This window comes from Mesoplodon bidens, assembly GCF_964165515.1.
Source record: "Mesoplodon bidens genome assembly, chromosome: 6".
Lineage (NCBI taxonomy): Eukaryota > Metazoa > Chordata > Mammalia > Artiodactyla > Ziphiidae > Mesoplodon > Mesoplodon bidens.
In genome coordinates, this window is record NC_138162.1 from 39,341,990 (window position 1) to 39,359,296 (window position 17,307).

The 17,307-nt window shown below is 43.8% G+C and overlaps 1 protein-coding gene across 5 annotated transcripts in view; it reads right to left on the reverse strand.

Annotated features, from left to right (window-relative positions):
- Positions 1 to 14,894: 14,894 nt before the first annotated feature.
- ERCC6L2 (ERCC excision repair 6 like 2) overlaps positions 14,895 to 17,307 on the reverse strand; it is a 146,727-nt gene continuing 144,314 nt past the window's right edge. For all 5 annotated transcript variants that reach the window (XM_081237688.1, XM_081237686.1, XM_081237684.1 and 2 more), the window contains one exon: positions 14,895 to 17,251. In XM_081237688.1, the coding sequence (XP_081093814.1) occupies positions 16,279 to 17,251 (973 nt within the window). In that variant the 3' untranslated portion in view covers positions 14,895 to 16,278. The remainder of the gene's footprint in view (positions 17,252 to 17,307) is intronic.

A 17,307-nucleotide genomic window follows, 5' to 3' on the forward strand; every position in this document is an offset into this window, starting at 1 on the left:
TGTAGGGATACACCACAATTTATTTATCCATTCAAATGTAAGGGGCGTTCGGGAAACTTCCAGTTTGGGACTCTGGCCCCTCCACTGACTTTTTGCCCACTGGTGTGTCAGGCAGCATTTCAGTTTTGACCAACAGAACTTACACTGGACAACTTGGTTCAAAAAGGTGGGTTTATTGGAACCATTCTAAGGAGCTCACAGAATAGAAGGAAAAGAGGGAACAGCCAGGCTTTGAAAAGGATGTGAGTCAGGTCTCCCCCTACTAGGGGGAGGATTTTGGTAGGGAGAACTTGTGGATGACCTCTTTAGGTGGAATAGTTAGTTGTCCCACCTGCATAGAGCAAAGTTTTCTACCTGTTGTGTGAACACTAGTGGCCCACAGGAATTTTATAGTGTCGCATGGAAAAAAAAAAAAAAGACCCTGTGGCTAAGGTAGTTGAAAAAAGTGGTTAAAAAGGTTATGTTTCTCAGGACCTTTAATATAAGAGAGTATATTTTAACTTTACAGGAGAGCAATATTTCTCAAACTTGACTTTTTTCATGGCGCATCAACTTCTATCTTAAGGGACACTAGTGTTCCAAGTAAGACAGCTTTGGGATATGTTTATGCAGAGCAGAGTGTGAATGAATGGGGTCATAGAAAATACAATTCGGGCTGAATTTTTAATGCAAAGAGGGATTTGCGTAAAGTTAGATAAAGTTCTCTAGAAAATAGAGAACTTTGAAAAGTGTTATAATAACAACATTATTTTGTGTGAGTTTTACAGTTTACAGAGTATCTTCAAGTACATTACCCCAGTCAACTCTGAGGTGGGAGTTATTAGTCCAGATTACAGAATTGATTACTGATGCAATGTGCTCTGAGAAAGCTGAGGGTTGGAGGGACAGAGGAGGACTCAGGCTCATGTGCAAAACTGAATCAAGCTGTCCTCTGACTCTCTTATAGTTGCCAATTTGAGACTGGGTTCTAGATCAGGATTGTAATTTAAGTCATGGGTGTGGGTGAGATCACCTGGGAGAATGTGGAGCGGAAGACCTAAGAGTAAGGCTTGGACAATACCCATGTATAAAGGTCAGGTGGATGAAGAGGAACCTGCCAAGAATTCTCAGGAAGAACATCCAGTGACATCTCAGGTAAACCAGGAAAATACTGAGATACAGAAGCCAAGGCAAGATAGAGTCTCAGAAGAAGGGGCGGGTCAAAAGTCTTGATGTTCAGAGAAGTCAGGTGAGATCAAGGCTGGAGGACAACCCTGGGTTTATTGCCACAGTGGCCATGGTCACATGACAGTACACCACTCAGATCCCGCTGCCAGGGAGGACCTGGCCCAAGGAGTGCAGTTTCTGACAGCCTCTAGCTGTGGTGCCCTCAGGATCTGCCTCAGGATTTGAACAAGTCCTGCTCCTCCAGGGCAGCCCTCAACCAGTGGCTGACCAGAGTGGTAGTGCTAGGGCTCAGACTCCCCGAAGCCCAGTGTCCTTCCTAGCCTCTTCCCTTCCTGTCCTCTCTTCTTTACAGGTGTCAGGTCCACATCAAAGCGTGGTAGGGGGCTCTCCCTGCCTGCTCCTTCTCCTGCCTGCTTCATCTTTCACAGGTGTTAGCCCCAATGAAGCACCTCTAACTCTACAGGGTTAGCCCCAATGAAGCACTTCTAACTCTAGCTCAGAGTCTGCTTCTAGAAGAACCTGAATTGACACAGTGGCCACTGGTGACTTCAGTGAGAGATGTTTAGATAGAATTATGAGGCTGGAAGTCAGACTAGGGTGAATTAATATTGAGTAGAAATTGGTAAAATGGAACCAGCGTGTATAAAGAATTTCAGGAGGCTTGGATGGCCCAAATGCTTTAGGCCATTCGAGGACAGAAACTTTTTGTAAGTATCCTGTAGTCCTCAGAAGAGGTGAGAACCATATAAAAGAAAATCAAAGTAATAAGGGTGAATCATTTTCTCTTTTGTAGGTACATCTTTCTCAAAGCTCTATTTTTTTGATGTCTTTGCATAAAGGACCACCCAAAGAAAAGCAAGTTGATGAACATTGCCTCCTCTTTTCCATTGAAAAGTCTTCAACTTCTCACTTTCTTTACCACCCTTACCAGATGATACAAAAACTGTTCCAAAGCCCTTTCGGATATGAAAGAGTTAATAAGGTGCTGAAATCAGAACTTTTCAGAAAAAGATAAACATAGGGTTTTTTTTTTTTTTCCCCTGACAGAAGCTAACAAAAGGAAATTCTGAGATGCACTTCAAATAGAGGGAAAAAAGGGATGGATGGTCAAAGAAGCAATAAGGATTGATGAACAAAGAAAATAAAAATATGGGCATAAATGTAAACAGAATTACCTGTATCAAACCCAAAGAATAATAATGTTCTGTGGGGTTTTTAAAGAGATAAAACATAATAAAAAGAGCACACAATTTGGGAAGGGAGACTCAGAGTTAAAATTTTCTAAGGTCCTTTGATTTAAGGAGGAGGATAAAAATATTGATTACCCACAGATTTGGTCTGTTTAGTATGCATGCTAAAATGTTTAGGGAAACAAAATATGGGAAGTAGCGTGTTCAGCTTTTACCCAAGGAGAGATAAAAACAGAAATGAGAAAAATACTCCACTGGGGCTTCCCTGGTGGCGCAGTGGTTGAAAGTCCGCCTGCCGATGCAGGGGACACGGGTTCGTGCCCCGGTCCGGGAAGATCCCACATGCCGCAGAGCGGCTGGGCCCGTGAGCCATGGCCGCTGAGCCTGCGTGTCCGGAGCCTGTGCTCCGCAACGGGAGAGGCCACAACAGTGAGAGGCCCGCGTACCGCAAAGAAAAAACCAAAAAACCAAAAACAAAAAAACTCCACTGTTTCCAAGGCTCAGGCAGGTCTCTTTCCTGGAGCGTACACTTGATATATGGACTCCTGGGCCTGAGGGGTGGCCAAGGGGTACGTATTTGGTGGAACTAGAAGTTACATGCACGGAGCTGGGATGTCCACACCACTGCATGTGAGGTCCCTCTCAGTGACTAATGGAGCCATAAGCAGGGAGAGAAGGAGGGTAGGCTGTAGGCTGGAGCCTCCACATGCAATGCTACCCAGGCCCCACAAGTGTTAGGAAAGGAAGGAAAGAAAGAAGGAAGGAAAGAAGGAAGGGAGGGAGGGAGGGAGGGAGGGAGGAAGGAAGGGAGGGAGGGAGGGAGGGAGGGAGGGAGGAAGGCCATCTAAGGGTGGCAACTCTGAATACTCATCTTGACCTGGAATGGAACTGCAGGGTCAGCCATTGGTTAAGAGCCACGAGGGCAGAGGAGGGTCAGACAGTGCTGACTCTGACTCCTGAGTGCAGAAGTATGAAATTCAGGCTCTCTGGCCTCAGGTTAGGATGCCTGTGGGTACAACTTAGCCTCCAGAGTCCTCAGCAAATTCAGATTGAAGCTATATCCACTGGATGCAGCCGGAAATCACATCCTTGCTTGGCTTCCTCCCTCTTCCCTCTCCCCTGGTGGCACTTCTTTAATATATCACATGCGGACCAAACCTTGTCCCAGACCCACTTCTGGGGAACTGGACCTAGGCTGAGGAATCTCATGAACAAAAGCATGGTGTATGTGTGGTGTGTGTGTGGTGTGTTTATATGGTGTGTGTGGTGTGTGTATGTGGCATGTGTGGTGTGTGTGTGTGGTGTGTGCGGTGTGTTTATGTGGTGTGTGTGGTGTGTGTATGTGGTGTGTGTGGTGTGTTTATGTGCTGTGTGGTGTGTGTGCGTGGTGTGTGTGCTGTGTGTGTGTGTGGTGTGTGTGTGGTGTATGGTCTGTATAGTATATATATGTGTGTGGTATGTGTTACTAAGTCTGGCGTTTGAGGTGGGAGGAGATGGGCTTGGGGAAAAGTCAGCCCACCTGACACTGTTTGTTTCAAGGGTATTCTATCTTCTCTCCATTCGATGCCCCAGAAGAGGTGACTGGGGAGAACTCTCCCACCTTCTCCCATTGCTACGTCTCTTCCCCTGCTCATGATTCCTGCTCCCAGTCTCCCTTCTCTTTGCCCTTCTCCCCTGTGCCAGTTATTAAGCTCCCAATCCACCCAATTCTGCTCTGCTCTGTCCTGTGGGACCATCATAGGACTCTGACCCTCCCCTCTGTCAGTGGCCCCGTTGGCTATGCCAATAGGGGGCACTAGAGGGAGACTGCAGAGCTGCAGCCAGAAGTAGACCATACTCCCTTCCTTGTTTTTAATTAAAAAAAATATTTTTGGGACATCTTTATTGGAGTATAATTGCTTTACAATGGTGTGTTAGTTTCTGCTTTATAAACATGTGAATCAGTTATACATACACTTATATCCCCCTATTGCCTCCCTCTTGCGTTTCCCTTCCACCCTCCCTATCCCACCCCTCTAGGTGGTCACAAAGCACCAAGCTGATCTCCCTGTGCTATGTGGCTGCTTCCCACTGGCTATCTATTTCACATTTGGTAGTGTATATATGTCCATGTCACTCTCTCACTACATCCCAGCTTACCCTTACCACTCCCCGTATGCTCAAGTCCATTCTCTACATCAGCGTCTTTATTCCAGTCCTGCCCCTAGGTTCTTCAGAACCTTTTTTTTTTTTAGATTCCATATATATGTGTCAGCATACAGTATTTGTTTCTCTTTCTGACTTACTTCACTCTGTATAACAGAATCTAGGTCCATCCACCTCACTACAAATAACTCAATTTCATTTCTTTTTTTTCTTTTTTTTTTTTATTAGTTTCTGCTCTACAACAAAGTGAATCAGTCATACATACACATCTGCTCCCACATCCCTTCCCTCATGCATCTCCCTCCCTCCCACCCTCCCCATCCCACCCCTCCAGGCAGTCACAAAGCACCGAGCTGACCTCCCTGTACTCTGCGGCTGCTTCCCACTATCTATCCACTCCACGCTTGGTAGTGTATATATGTCCACGCCTCTCCTTCGCTTTGTCACAGCTTACCCTTCCCCCTCCCCATATCCTCAAGTCCATTCTCAAGTAGGTCTGTGTCTTTATTCCCGTTTTACCTCTAGGTTCTTCATGACATTTTTTTTTTTAAATTCCGTATATATGTGTTAGCATACGGTATTTGTCTTTCTCTTTCTGACTTACTTCACTCTGTATGACAGACTCTAGGTCTATCCACCTCATTACAAATAGCTCAGTTTCGTTTCTTTTTATGGCTGAGTAATATTCCATTGTATATATGTGCCACATCTTCTTTATCCATTCATCCGATGATGGACACTTAGGTTGTTTCCAGCTCCGGGCTATTGTAAATAGAGCTGCAATGAACATTGTGGTACATGACACTTTTTGCATTATGGTTTTCTTAGGGTATATGCCCAGAAGTAGGATTACTGGGTAGTATGGTAGTTCTATTTTGAGGTTTTTTTTTTTTTTTTTTTTTGCAGTACATGGGCCTCTCACTGTTGTGGCCTCTGCCGTTGCGGAGCACAGGCTCCGGACATGCAGGCTCAGCGGCCATGGCTCATGGGCCCAGCCGCTCCGCGGCGTGTGGGATCTTCCTGGACTGGGGCACAAACCTGTGTCCCCTGCATCGGCAGGCGGACTCTCAACCACTGCACCACCAGGGAAGCCCTATTTTTAGGTTTTTAAGGAACCTCCATACTGTTCTCCATAGTGGTTGTATCAGTTAACATTCCCACCAACAGTGCAAGAGCCTTCCCTTTTCTCCACACCCTCTCCAGCATTTATTGTTTCTAGATTTTTTGATGATGGCCAATCTGACTGGTGTGAGGTGATACCTCATTGTAGCTCTGATTTGCATTTCTCTAATGATTAGTGATGTTGAGCATACTTTCATGTGTTTGTTGGCAATCTGTATATCTTCTTTGGAGAAATGTCTATTTAGGTCTTCTGTCCATTATTGGATTGGGTTGTTTGTTTTTCTGATATTGAGCTACATGAGCTGCTTGTAAATTTTAGAGATTAATCCTTTGTCAGTTGTTTCATTTGCAAATATTTTCTCCAATTCTGAGGGTTATCTTTTCGGCTTGTTTATGTTTTCCTTTGCTGTGCAAAAGCTTTTGAGTTTCATTAGGTCCCATTTGTTTATTTTTGTTTTTATTTCCATTTCTCTAGGAGGTGGGTCAAAAAGGATCTTGCTGTGATTTATGTCAGAATGTTCTGCCTATGATTTCCTCTAACAGTTTTATAGTGTCTGGGCTTGCATTTAGGTCTTTAATCCATTTTGAGTCTATTTTTGTGTATGGTGTTAGGGAGTGCTCTAATTTCATTCTTTTACATGTAGCTGTCCAGTTTTCCCAGCACCACTTATTGAAGAAGCTGTGTTTTCTCCATTGTATATTCTTGCCTCCTTTATCAAAAAGGTGACCATATGTGCATGGGTTTATCTCTGGGCTTTCTATCCTGTTCAATTGATGTATATTTCTGTTTTTGTGCCAGTACCATACTGTCTTGATTACTGTAGGTTTGTAGTCTGAAGTCTGGGAGCCTGATTCCTCCAGCTCCGTTTTTCTTTCTCAACATTGCTTTGGCTATTCGGGGTCTTTTGTGTTTCCATACAAATTGTGAAATTTTTTGTTCTAGTTCTGTGAAAAATGCCAGTGGTAGTTTGATAGGGATTGCATTGAACCTGTAGATTGCTTTGGGTAGTAGAGTCATTTTCACAATGTGGATTCTTCCAATCCAAGAACATGGTATATCTCCCCATCTGTTTGTGTCAACTTTGATTTCTTTCATCAGTGTCTTATAGTTTTCTGCATACAGGTCTTTTGTCTGCTTACGTAGGTTTATTCCTAGGTATTTTATTCTTTTTGTTGCAGTGGTAAATGGGAGTGTTCCCTTAATATCTCTTTCAGATTTTTGCAGCATTAGTGTATAGGAATGGAAGAGTGCATTAATTTTGTATCCTGCTACTTTACCAAATTCATTGATTAGCTCTAATTGTTTTCTGGTAGCATCTTTAGGATTCTCTATGTGTAGTATCATGTCATCTGCAGACAGTGACAGCTTTATTTCTTCTTTTCTGATTTGGATTACTTTTCTTTTTCTTCTCTGATTGCTGTGGCTAAAACTTCCAAAACTATGTTGAATTATAGTGGTGAGAGTGGACAACCTTTTCTTGGTCCTGATCTTAGAGGAAATGGTTTCATTTTTTCACCATTGAGAATGTTTTTGGTTGTGGATTTGTCATTTATGGCCTTTATTATGTTGAGGTAATTTCCCTCTATGCCTACTTTCTGGAGAGTTTTTATCATAAATGGATGTTGAATATTGTCAGAAGCTTTTTCTGTCTCTATTGAGATGATCATATGGTTTTTCTCCTTCAATTTGTTAATATGGTTTATCACATTGATCTATTTGCATATATTGAAGAATCCTTGCATTCGTGGGATAAACCCCACTTGATCATGGTGTATGATCCTTTTAATGTGCTGTTGGATTCTTTTGCTAGTATTTTGTTGAGGATTTTTGCATCTATGTTTGTCAGTGATATTGGCCTGTAGTTTTCTTTCCTTGCAACATCTTTGTCTGGTTTTGGTATCAGGGTGATGGTGGCCTCGTAGAATGAGTTTGGGAGTGTTCCTTCCTCTGCTATATTTTGGAAGATTTTGAGAAGGATAGGTGTTAGCTCTTCTCTAAGTGTTTGATAGAATTTGCCTGTGAAGCCCTCTGGTCCTGGGCTTTTATTTGTTGGAAGATTTTTAATCACAGTTTCCATTTTAATGCTTGTGATTGGTCTGTTTATATTTTCTATTTCTTCCTGGTTCAGTCTCGGAAGTTTGTGCTTTTCTAAGAATTTGTCCATTTCTTCCAGGTTGTCCATTTTATTGGCATATAGTTGCTTGTAGTAATCTCTCATGATTCTTTGTATTTCCAGTATCAGTTGTTACTTCTCCTTTTTCATTTCTAATTCTATTGATTTGAGTCTTCTCCCTTTATTTCTTGATAAGTGTGGCTAATGGTTTACCATTTTTTAATCTTCTCAAAGAACCAGCTTTTAGTTTTATTGATCTTTGTTATTGTTTCCTTCATTCCTTTTTCATTTATTTCTGAACTGATCTTTATGATTTATTTCCTTCTGCTAACTTTGGGGTTTTTTTTTGTTCTTCTTTCTGTAATTGCTTTAGGTGTACGGTTAGGTTGTTTATTTGAGGTGTTTCTTGTTTTTTGAGGTAGGATTGTATGGCTATAAGCTTCCCCCTTAGAACTGCTTTTGCTGCATTCCATAGGTTTAGGGTGGTTGTGTTTTCATTGTCATTTGTTTCTAGGTATTTTTTTATTTCCTCTTTGATTTCTTCAGTGATCTCCTGGTTATTTAGTAGTGTATTACATAATAGTTCAAGTATTACATAATAGTTCAGTTCACAGAAATAAAAAGCAGGGATTCACTTGAGCAAATGGTAATCAGATGGTCCCTGTTTACCGTCTTGAATGTCTGCCCATCTTACCTAGGTCATAGAAAGGCCAGTGGGGGAGGAATCACCCCTAAGTCCTAGACAGGAAATGGGGGCTAGGGGCTCTTGTGGTGTCAGTGTGGGTCCTGGAAAGGGAGCAGGTGCTGTGGGTCATTCCATCCCTGATAGGAAGGTCAGGGCTTTCTGCAGTGGTGGAGAAACTGACTGGGGGCCGCATGGGGAGTGGGGGAGGACTGCCTGACTCCAAATTGCCTCTGCTACTCATAAGCTGTGTGATCTTCTGTGCCTCAGTTTCTTCCTTCATAATAATAGATAACAATAATAGATAACAATACTTAATAATACCTATCCAGAAGGGTTGTTGGGAAGTCAAATGAGAATATCCACTTGAAGTGTTTAACAAATGACATAGTAAGCGCTCAATAAATGTGAGCCAAAGTCCTCAGAACATTTATTCCCCAGCCCAAGCACCCTTAGCCTGCTTAACAGAGGAAATACGCGGTTTACCACCACCGGGGTCCCCTTGTGCTTCAACAGGCTCTTGGAAGCAGTGTGAAAAATGGATTAGGGAGGGAGAAGGAGCAAGACTAGGAATCCAGGGAGAAGTCTGCAGGCATCCAGATGGGAGGTGAAGGGGCGGGACCTCGGACCCTTGGCAGTTTGAGTCATTATTTTGGAGAAATAATCTCTGGTACTTGATAACAGGCTGGGAAAGGGCCCTTGGCCAAGCACCAGGCTTGGATGGCGGGAGGAAGATGGAAGGTAGGGAGGGCAGGTGCAGGGACGATCTTGGGCGGCGGTGGTGGGGGGGTGCGACACGTGCGGTTTGGGACAAGCAGCAGGCCCAGAGGAGGCGGGAAGTGCAGGATGGAGTTAGGGCAGAAGGTGGAGTATTTTTGCACGTTGGGGGCCTGCTTCCTGGAGCAGCTGGCTCTGGTCTAGGTGCTGTGCAAGTAGGTGCTAGGCCCGATTTCCTCCCCGGACCGTCGGCTTCGCGGCAGTCGGGTGTGCCGGACGAGCCGCCCAGGGGCACTAGCAGGTACCGAGCTTGGGACCCGCCAGGAGGAGTTCCATCTAGTCGCTGGCTTCCTTCCTCCCTCCCTCCGCACCTCACCGTCCTCAGTCAGAGCTCCCATTCCGCCCACCTCCCTGGCGCCTCCGCCCTCCTGCTTTGCTTGACCTCGGTTAGACGCGCTGGGGGATCAAGCTGAGGCTGATTTTTCAGCCGGCCGCCAGCCAGACCGCAGAAACCGTCGCCCTTCACACCCGGTGGCCGCGCGCCCTCCGCGGCCAGGGCGGGAAGGGCGCGGGCGGCGGGGAGGGGCCCCTCTCGGCTGGATCCCCCAGCCCCGGCGCGGCCGGCAGAGGGTCTCGCCTTTCACAGCCCGCAGAGTGCTGACCCCGCCGGCCCGAGCGGTGTCTGCGTGCTGGGCGATCGAGGGCTGCGCGCAGCTGTGGCGTGTGCGCGCGGGGGGCATTCACGCCGCCGCCAGCCCACATCCCTCGCCCCTCTCTGTCCCCGGCGGGGTCGCAAGCTCCCGCCTGGTCCCCCAGACCAGGGTTGGGGATTATCAAGCGCTCCCTGCACCCGAAGCTCGAGGGTAAGCAGGACCCCACAAAGGGCCGCCCCTCCGCCTTCCTTGCCTCACTTTCCGCGGTGGACGAGACCCCGGGGCGCGGTGGAGATCGGCCACCCATCGTTTCCTGCGCACAGAGGGGCTCGGGGACTTTCCTGAGGCTTGCGGCTAGTGGAAGATCACGCGCCCTCGAGGCGCAAGTCCCTGCAGTTTGCTTTCATGTTTTCCATCAATACAGCCAGAGCGTAATTTAATTAGCTTTCCTTCTTTTTTCCCCCAAAAGGAGAAAATAAACCTGATTCGGAGAAACAGATTGTCTCCCCTGCTTGGGGGCGGTGAATCCCCTCTCCCGTTTTGTGGCACAGCAGCGGGGGTTTCCAGCGATGATCCTCAGAAGCGGCGGGTGGCCTTCTGGAAACTCGCTGAGGAAAATTCACATGAGTTTTACTTGAAGCAATTTCTACATACACTCTCTAATATTTGCCTGCCGGGCGGGATGGGAAGGCGGAGCCGGGAGTAAGGTGGATTCCCCGACAGCGCTCCTGGGAAAGGGAGTGCAGGGCCGGGGAAAAGCGGGGGCGAGGGGCAGAGCAGAGTGCGCGCTCGCGCTTGGGTCCGCCGTCCTAACCCGCACCGCAAGCCGCAGCGCGGCTCCACGTGCCCAACACCATCCCACAGAGTAACAGGCGAGGGAGGAAAAGCCAATCAGCCTCCCCTTTGCCCAGAGACGGAAACCTGCGAGGTGCTGCCAGTCCCCCTACACTCAGGACTTGCAGTCATTAACACCCGAGCTCTCAGTCTCCCCCTCCGCCCTTTTGTCCCCCGCCCCTCTTACATATTTTGGAGGTTAGGTTAGTCGTCAGAAGCATTTTTATGTTTGGCAGTCCAAAGCTCCAACTTCTCTACTAGGCCCACGTTCCTGCTCATTTAGGGTTTTAAAGACCAAGGGAGGAAGTGATGTTCTAGCATTCCCATTCTTTCAGGTCTGGCCACCAACCCATCTCCAGAATTTGGGGGTGACCTTCTCTTATCACTCCAGCCCAATTCATGCTTCACTCAGAGAGCACCCATCATTTGTGCCTGGGTTCCTTGGTGGCTCTTGTTCCCTTACCCACATACCTTCCTAGGGGACACTCCAATCTTCCTGAGACCTGGCTGTCCTCCCCAACATCCCCCAGCACACTGCTGTGCCCTAGGGTGTCTTTTAGGACTATAGAAGCTGTTATGCCTTTCAGGGCAATGTGGCAGCTCTGGGCCATTTCGGGTGGTGAATGGCACCTCTGCAAGGGCCCCACGAACTGGTTGGTTTTCCCTTTTCATGGGAGGTCAGTGAATTGCTGCCTCTGGGGTTGACTTGCCTGATGATAGGGCCTCTGCAGTGTCCCAAATATGACATTCAGAGCTCCTCTGCTGATGGCATTTCCCAATATGTGAAGCCGGAGGGTGAGGTATCTACTAAATAGGGAAACTGGGGAGTTAAGAAATCTGAGATGCAGGTTTGATGTAGTGTTTGCGGGAAGTGAGGAAAGCTGATTGAGGAGGGGAAGCTATTAGGTTGCTGGGCAGGGCATTGGGGGCTCCATTGATAACTGCTGAGCAGGATGCTTGGGGACAGGGAGGGGTGGGTAAGGACTGACCTGGAAAAAACCTGGGGTTTTGCCAGGCAGTGCTGAAGGGAGGCCACATAGGGCATTGTCACTGGGTCAGGAAGGCGGTGAGTACCGGCTGATACAGTGAGACAGAGTTGACTGTTGGAAGCATAGTGAGGACGGTGGCAGATGGGCAGGGCAGGCGGACTCTAATCATGGAAAGTCAGAAGTTTCCATGACCACATGTTGACATTTATGTTTTGAAAAATTAAGATATTTTGTTTTTATCAATACTTTTATAATGGCTTTAGGAAAGAAGAAAATATATATGAATTAGCTATTATGAGGCTTCTTTTGAAGTCCAGCTTTCAGTCCAGAGGCATGCCTCACTTTACAAAAAATAAAGAAAAACCCAAAGTCAAAAGATATGGGGAGGGGCACAAAAACTCATATTTGACAAGAGGACTCACTGGAGTTTCCTTAGAGATGTATAGGAAATTCCAAGATTTCCTATACATCCAAGATGCACCTTCCCCCTTGCTTAAATATATAAACAATATAAATTGAGTTTCAGTTATTTCTTTCAATGAGAGGAAGGGGCCCAGAAAGACATCTGTAGAAAGAGGCATTCTTGATTTTTAACTATGAGAGAAAGCAGTACAAAACCAAGAATGTCCATTGGGCATTATCCATGTCAGTGACATAAGGGCATCATGCTCATAGAAATAAGATTGGTCTTAAATTTGGAAATTTAGGGGATAAATATTACCACATAAACTGTTAACCTACAGTAAAAATAAATAAATAAAGTACTTTTGGTAAAGTTTAATCAGAGAAACAATTCTGTGTGTGGGTATTTTTATGGAAACGTAACAACCACTTTGGGGCCTAAAAAAAATACAGGATGGCTCCAGCGTGAGCTCAGTTGCATGTCCACTGGTTTCACGTGGGTTGGGGGCTCACTGGAGAGGTCAAGTGAGTCCTGTCCAGCAACAAAGTCTCAGACAAAACATTAACATATCAGAATTATTGTGAAAATAAAAATGGGCATCTATGCTGAATCCTAGACCTTCTGAACTAGAATCTTCTGGGGAGGGACCTGGGCACCTGTGTGTGGAAAAGCCTCTGCAGGTAGTTCTGACTTGCCACTTCAGGGCTGGGGACCACACAGACTTAGACTTCTGAAGGGAAGGTCAGTCTGAGTCTCTCCCCCTAGGGGCAGAGAGTAAACACCCAAGTGGCTGTTTTCATACTTAATACTCTGCAAGATCCTGTGAGGCAATGGTGTTCTTTCCACCTGCCACAAACACCATATGGAGCCAGCACTGGGGGAGGTGTGGAGACAGGGCAGTGCATGGGGCTGTCACCCAGGGCAAATGCACTGTCACCAGTGCCAAGACCTGTTCCTCAGCTTTCGAACCTTCCCTTTGAGGCCCTCCAGAAGCGCTGGGTGGAGGATGCTTTGCAAAAGAAGGTGGGGACAGAACTGGGAAAGAAGATCACATCAGTGATGATTAAATGAGAATTAGGTGAGGAGCCTAAAAAAGGCTCTGCACTCTGGGCTCTTGGAAGGCAGATGCATCTTATAGGTTCACTGACATCCTTGGTGGGTTCTAGACCCACTGTTAACTGGGTTTATGACATAGTGACCGTGGAGCTCTATTGCCTCATATGTGAAAAATGACCTTTGAGGCAGGCAGCGAACCCGTTCTTTTAGATTTTATAGACTAGTAAATGTCAAAACTTGGGAACTGACATATGGTTACCAACTTTTATATCAAGTAAGGACAATGAAATAAGTGAAAAACTATGATACGCTATCATTTCATAAAAGATGGCTATTTTATATCATAAAGGAAGGATAACTTCAGAATCTTAAAACTGCACATTCAACTTTAAAAACAACCCTATACTGTCCTTGGCTTTCTCATTTTCTATGGATTGATGAAAAGTTTATCACCAACTCATCTCTGCAAACTAAGGCTCTGTCCCCTTGAACACTTAGGGGCAGCTGCACTGCTTGCAGATGATGTTAATTTACTCAAAGAAGTGGTTTCAGGGCTTGAAGGGAACTCTGAAGAGTTCAAGTGCAACGGTCTCACAGTATCTTGCCTCAGTTTCCAATACTGATAATTATGTTTTGAGTGCTAGCAGCCAGAAACTCTATTGTTGCTTGGAAGAGAAGTAAAAAATACAGATTGTGGCAAATAGAATCATGGAAACTTGAAGTTGGAAGATTTTTTAGCAATGATCTCATCCCTGTCGTTTTCAAACTAATGCTCCATGGAGCCACAGTGGTGCTGCTTGAATCAACAGACCTCCATTTTAATTGTTATAAATAATTGAGCCTCTAATTACGGTAGAGTTCGTTTGCTTAAAAAGATGCTTGAACACTACTGATCCAGTCCATCTCAAATTTAAAGGGGAAACTGATGCTGAAAGAAACCCTGGGATTTGCCTGTGGTCACCTTCTTAGTTGGGAGAACTTGGTGGCATGACACTAGTGGAGTGGGGAAGGAAGGATTATTACAGTGTTTGTTCTCACATTCATCAATAGTTGAACCAAATCTTCCCACTGCTCCACTGCAAGGAAGGTGAACCCTTACAGTTACCCTTCTGGAACGTTCTGACTGGCTCCTTTCTATACTGAACCTCATACTCTGCTTGGCAAACCATTCCTACATGATAATTATGACAAACATTTCCCTGACATTTGTTGGAAACTAATTTTTAAACTCCAGATCTGTACTTTTGCTCCCACTTTGACCAGCACTGATAAAAATCTAAAATTAAATAGCATTTAATTACATTTGAAGAGTAGAGAGCTAATATTTGTATGAACATCATTTTATGTTTCTAAGGTCATGTGTATGTAAGAAAATTAAAAGGTACTTTATTTTATGAAAGATATACTTTGATTAAAATGACTGAACCCTACTGTCTGATATATAAACTGAGATGAAGATGTATCTACTTTCTTTCTGAGCTCCTCGTACAGCTGACCCCACAACAGTCTAACAACATTTATATGTCAAGTCTATCACACACTGCACAGCACATTCATTTTGTAGCAAGATCCTGGTGGTGACATGTAGCATCTAATAAGTCTGGACACAATTCAGCTGCGAGCAGCAAAAAAAAAAAAAAAAGACTAAGTCTATATAACCTAAAACAGAAAATTTTTGAACTGTGGTTCCCAGTCATTAGTGGGTCATGAAATCTACTTAGTGGGTTATGAAAGCATTAAAAAACATACATACACAAGAGCCAAAAGTGCAATAGAAGAGAAAATACCAAAATATGTTGCATGCCTTAAGGGTAAATATTATTTCATAAACATTTTATTTCATTCATATATATTTATTAACACATGTACTGGGTCATGAAATAATATATATTTCACAGCTCTCAACACTGCCCTAGAGAAAAACATACTTGGCCATTCAGTCCCTTAAGAAAAGATTTTCTTTCTTTTTTTCCCCATTTCTGAGCAATGGCTCCACACTGCGATGGCTGGGTACTCCAAAGGCCCCCTCCCCTCAATACAGTAACAATTCACAGTGATCTCTGAGCACCATAATTTCCTGGTTCACTGCTATTTTCTGGACATTTACTCCCATCATAGCCCTGCCGGTTCAACTGAGGGAAAGTTGCCACAGTGTATCTGCCTGTGGGTCAGTAGAAGCCTCAGGTCCTGCTACCATGTGCCAGGCATGATGCCAGGGGCTTTACAGACCCGACTCTTTATACACATGGTTTCCTTTGTTTTACTGGTAGCAGTGCCTCACCTGTACATCTCGAGCTCCTAGCACAGCACCCATAGGGGCTGAGTGAATGCTTCCAAATAAGTGAATCCAACAACAAGCACATACCATTGGTTATAAACTATTTAAGTTAAGTTCAACAAAATATAAGAGTTTTAAATAAAATCAAATGTTTACTCATTTACTCATACTTAAAAAAGTGCAAAAGTACTATACAAAGCTTTATATAGTTGTACAAAAAGTTGACGCATTGGTGTTCTGTGGCTAATGATAATAACTGTATTACTTCAGTATCATATATCATAAAGTTATACAACTTAACCCTTTGATTTTGAGCAGTTTATAAGCTTACTATTTTAATATACATCATGTATTCAGTACTAGTTATTACTTTTGTATAAATAATTTCTTAATAGTAGTACATGATACTGAGGGAAAATAAAACAGTTAATAATTTCCCAAATGGTAGTAAGAAAGAAACTCACTAGTATACATTTGATTTGGGGGGTGACCATAATTTGGCCTATGACTTAAGGAATCTAGGAGAGTGAAACAAAGCTTTTTTAAACTGGAAGGACACTCGTGGATGAAGTTCAAGCCCTTCATCTTTCATATTAGGAAATGGCTGCACACCAGCCTAAATGACTTATCTAAGGTCATATAATTATACAATAAGAGAGATACCCCAGGTCGCCTGATAACAAATCCAGAATATTTTCCATTTCATAAAAGAGGTTTATACTATAATACGTATTTTTTTAAAAGATCAAATCAGCTATCAAGGAAAACCAATACATGATAACATTTTAGACTTAAAAAGAAAACCTTAGAGCAAGAGTTTAAAAATATATGTTGACAACTGTGTAACATAATCAGTGTGGAATACAGTGTTGTAAACATTGATGGCAGAAGTTCATTGGTTGTAGTAATTTATTTGTGTGTTTATGTATTACTCTTGTGTATTAGTTGTGCTTTCATCTGTATCACTGGAGTTAAATTTTTTCCACAAAAATTTCTCATTTGATTTCCAAAGAGGAGCTTCAAGATCCTCTTTCCTTTTGGAGGATGCAGCAGAAGGCACTTTTTCACACAGAGTCTCTATTACTGCCAAGTCGGTGAGTTTACTAAGACTCTCGTCATTCTGTTCATTCAAGATGTCCCAGAAATCTTTTGGTCTCTGTTTTGCTTTCTCCATGGGCCCTGAAAGAACTTTCTTTGGCAGTTGTGTGGGACTGTTCCCGTGACTTTTAAAGAGGTCATCAAGAATAGAGGTGTCACCAAGTAAGCTTACCACAGAAGTGTTTTCTAACACTGGATTGTCTATCTTTTTGTTTTCCACTTTGAAAAAGGGTCCATTTCTTGAAACACCCAATCCTGTGAGATCCTGTCGGTTTTTCATGGTATTTTCCAACTTTTCCAACTCATACGCTCCAGACTTACTGTTCAGGAAACAGGATGCTACAGTATCTTTGGATGCTTGGCTGTTTTTCCCATTGTTCGTCTTTTGGGTAGAGCTTACAGGTAATTTCTTAGTTTCCACATCATTAGAAAGCAACTCTTCTCTATAGAAACTGTGATTTCGAAACTTAATTGATTTTTCTTTATATATTTTTGGGCTGCAAATTTGAGAAAAATTTTTGGTACAATTTTTAAATGACAAAGTTACAGAATCTGACACCCTTTCTTTTATAAGAGACTCTCTTTTTTCAGACAGATTCCTGACTCTCTCTCCTTCCTTATAGGCAGATTTAACGAATTCTGAGGGGGAATCCACAAAAAATTCTTTTACCTCTGGATACTGAGAAGCATAAAAGTCTCTTAGCATTTTCTGTCGTTCTTCTGACGTGGCATTAGTTATGTGTTTAGCAAATTCCTTTACAGAAGACAACTTAAAATAAGAAGCCATTTCTTCAAATTGTTTTCTGAAGATTTAATGAACAAAACCAGTGGTTATTTTTATTACATTTTATTTTTAAAG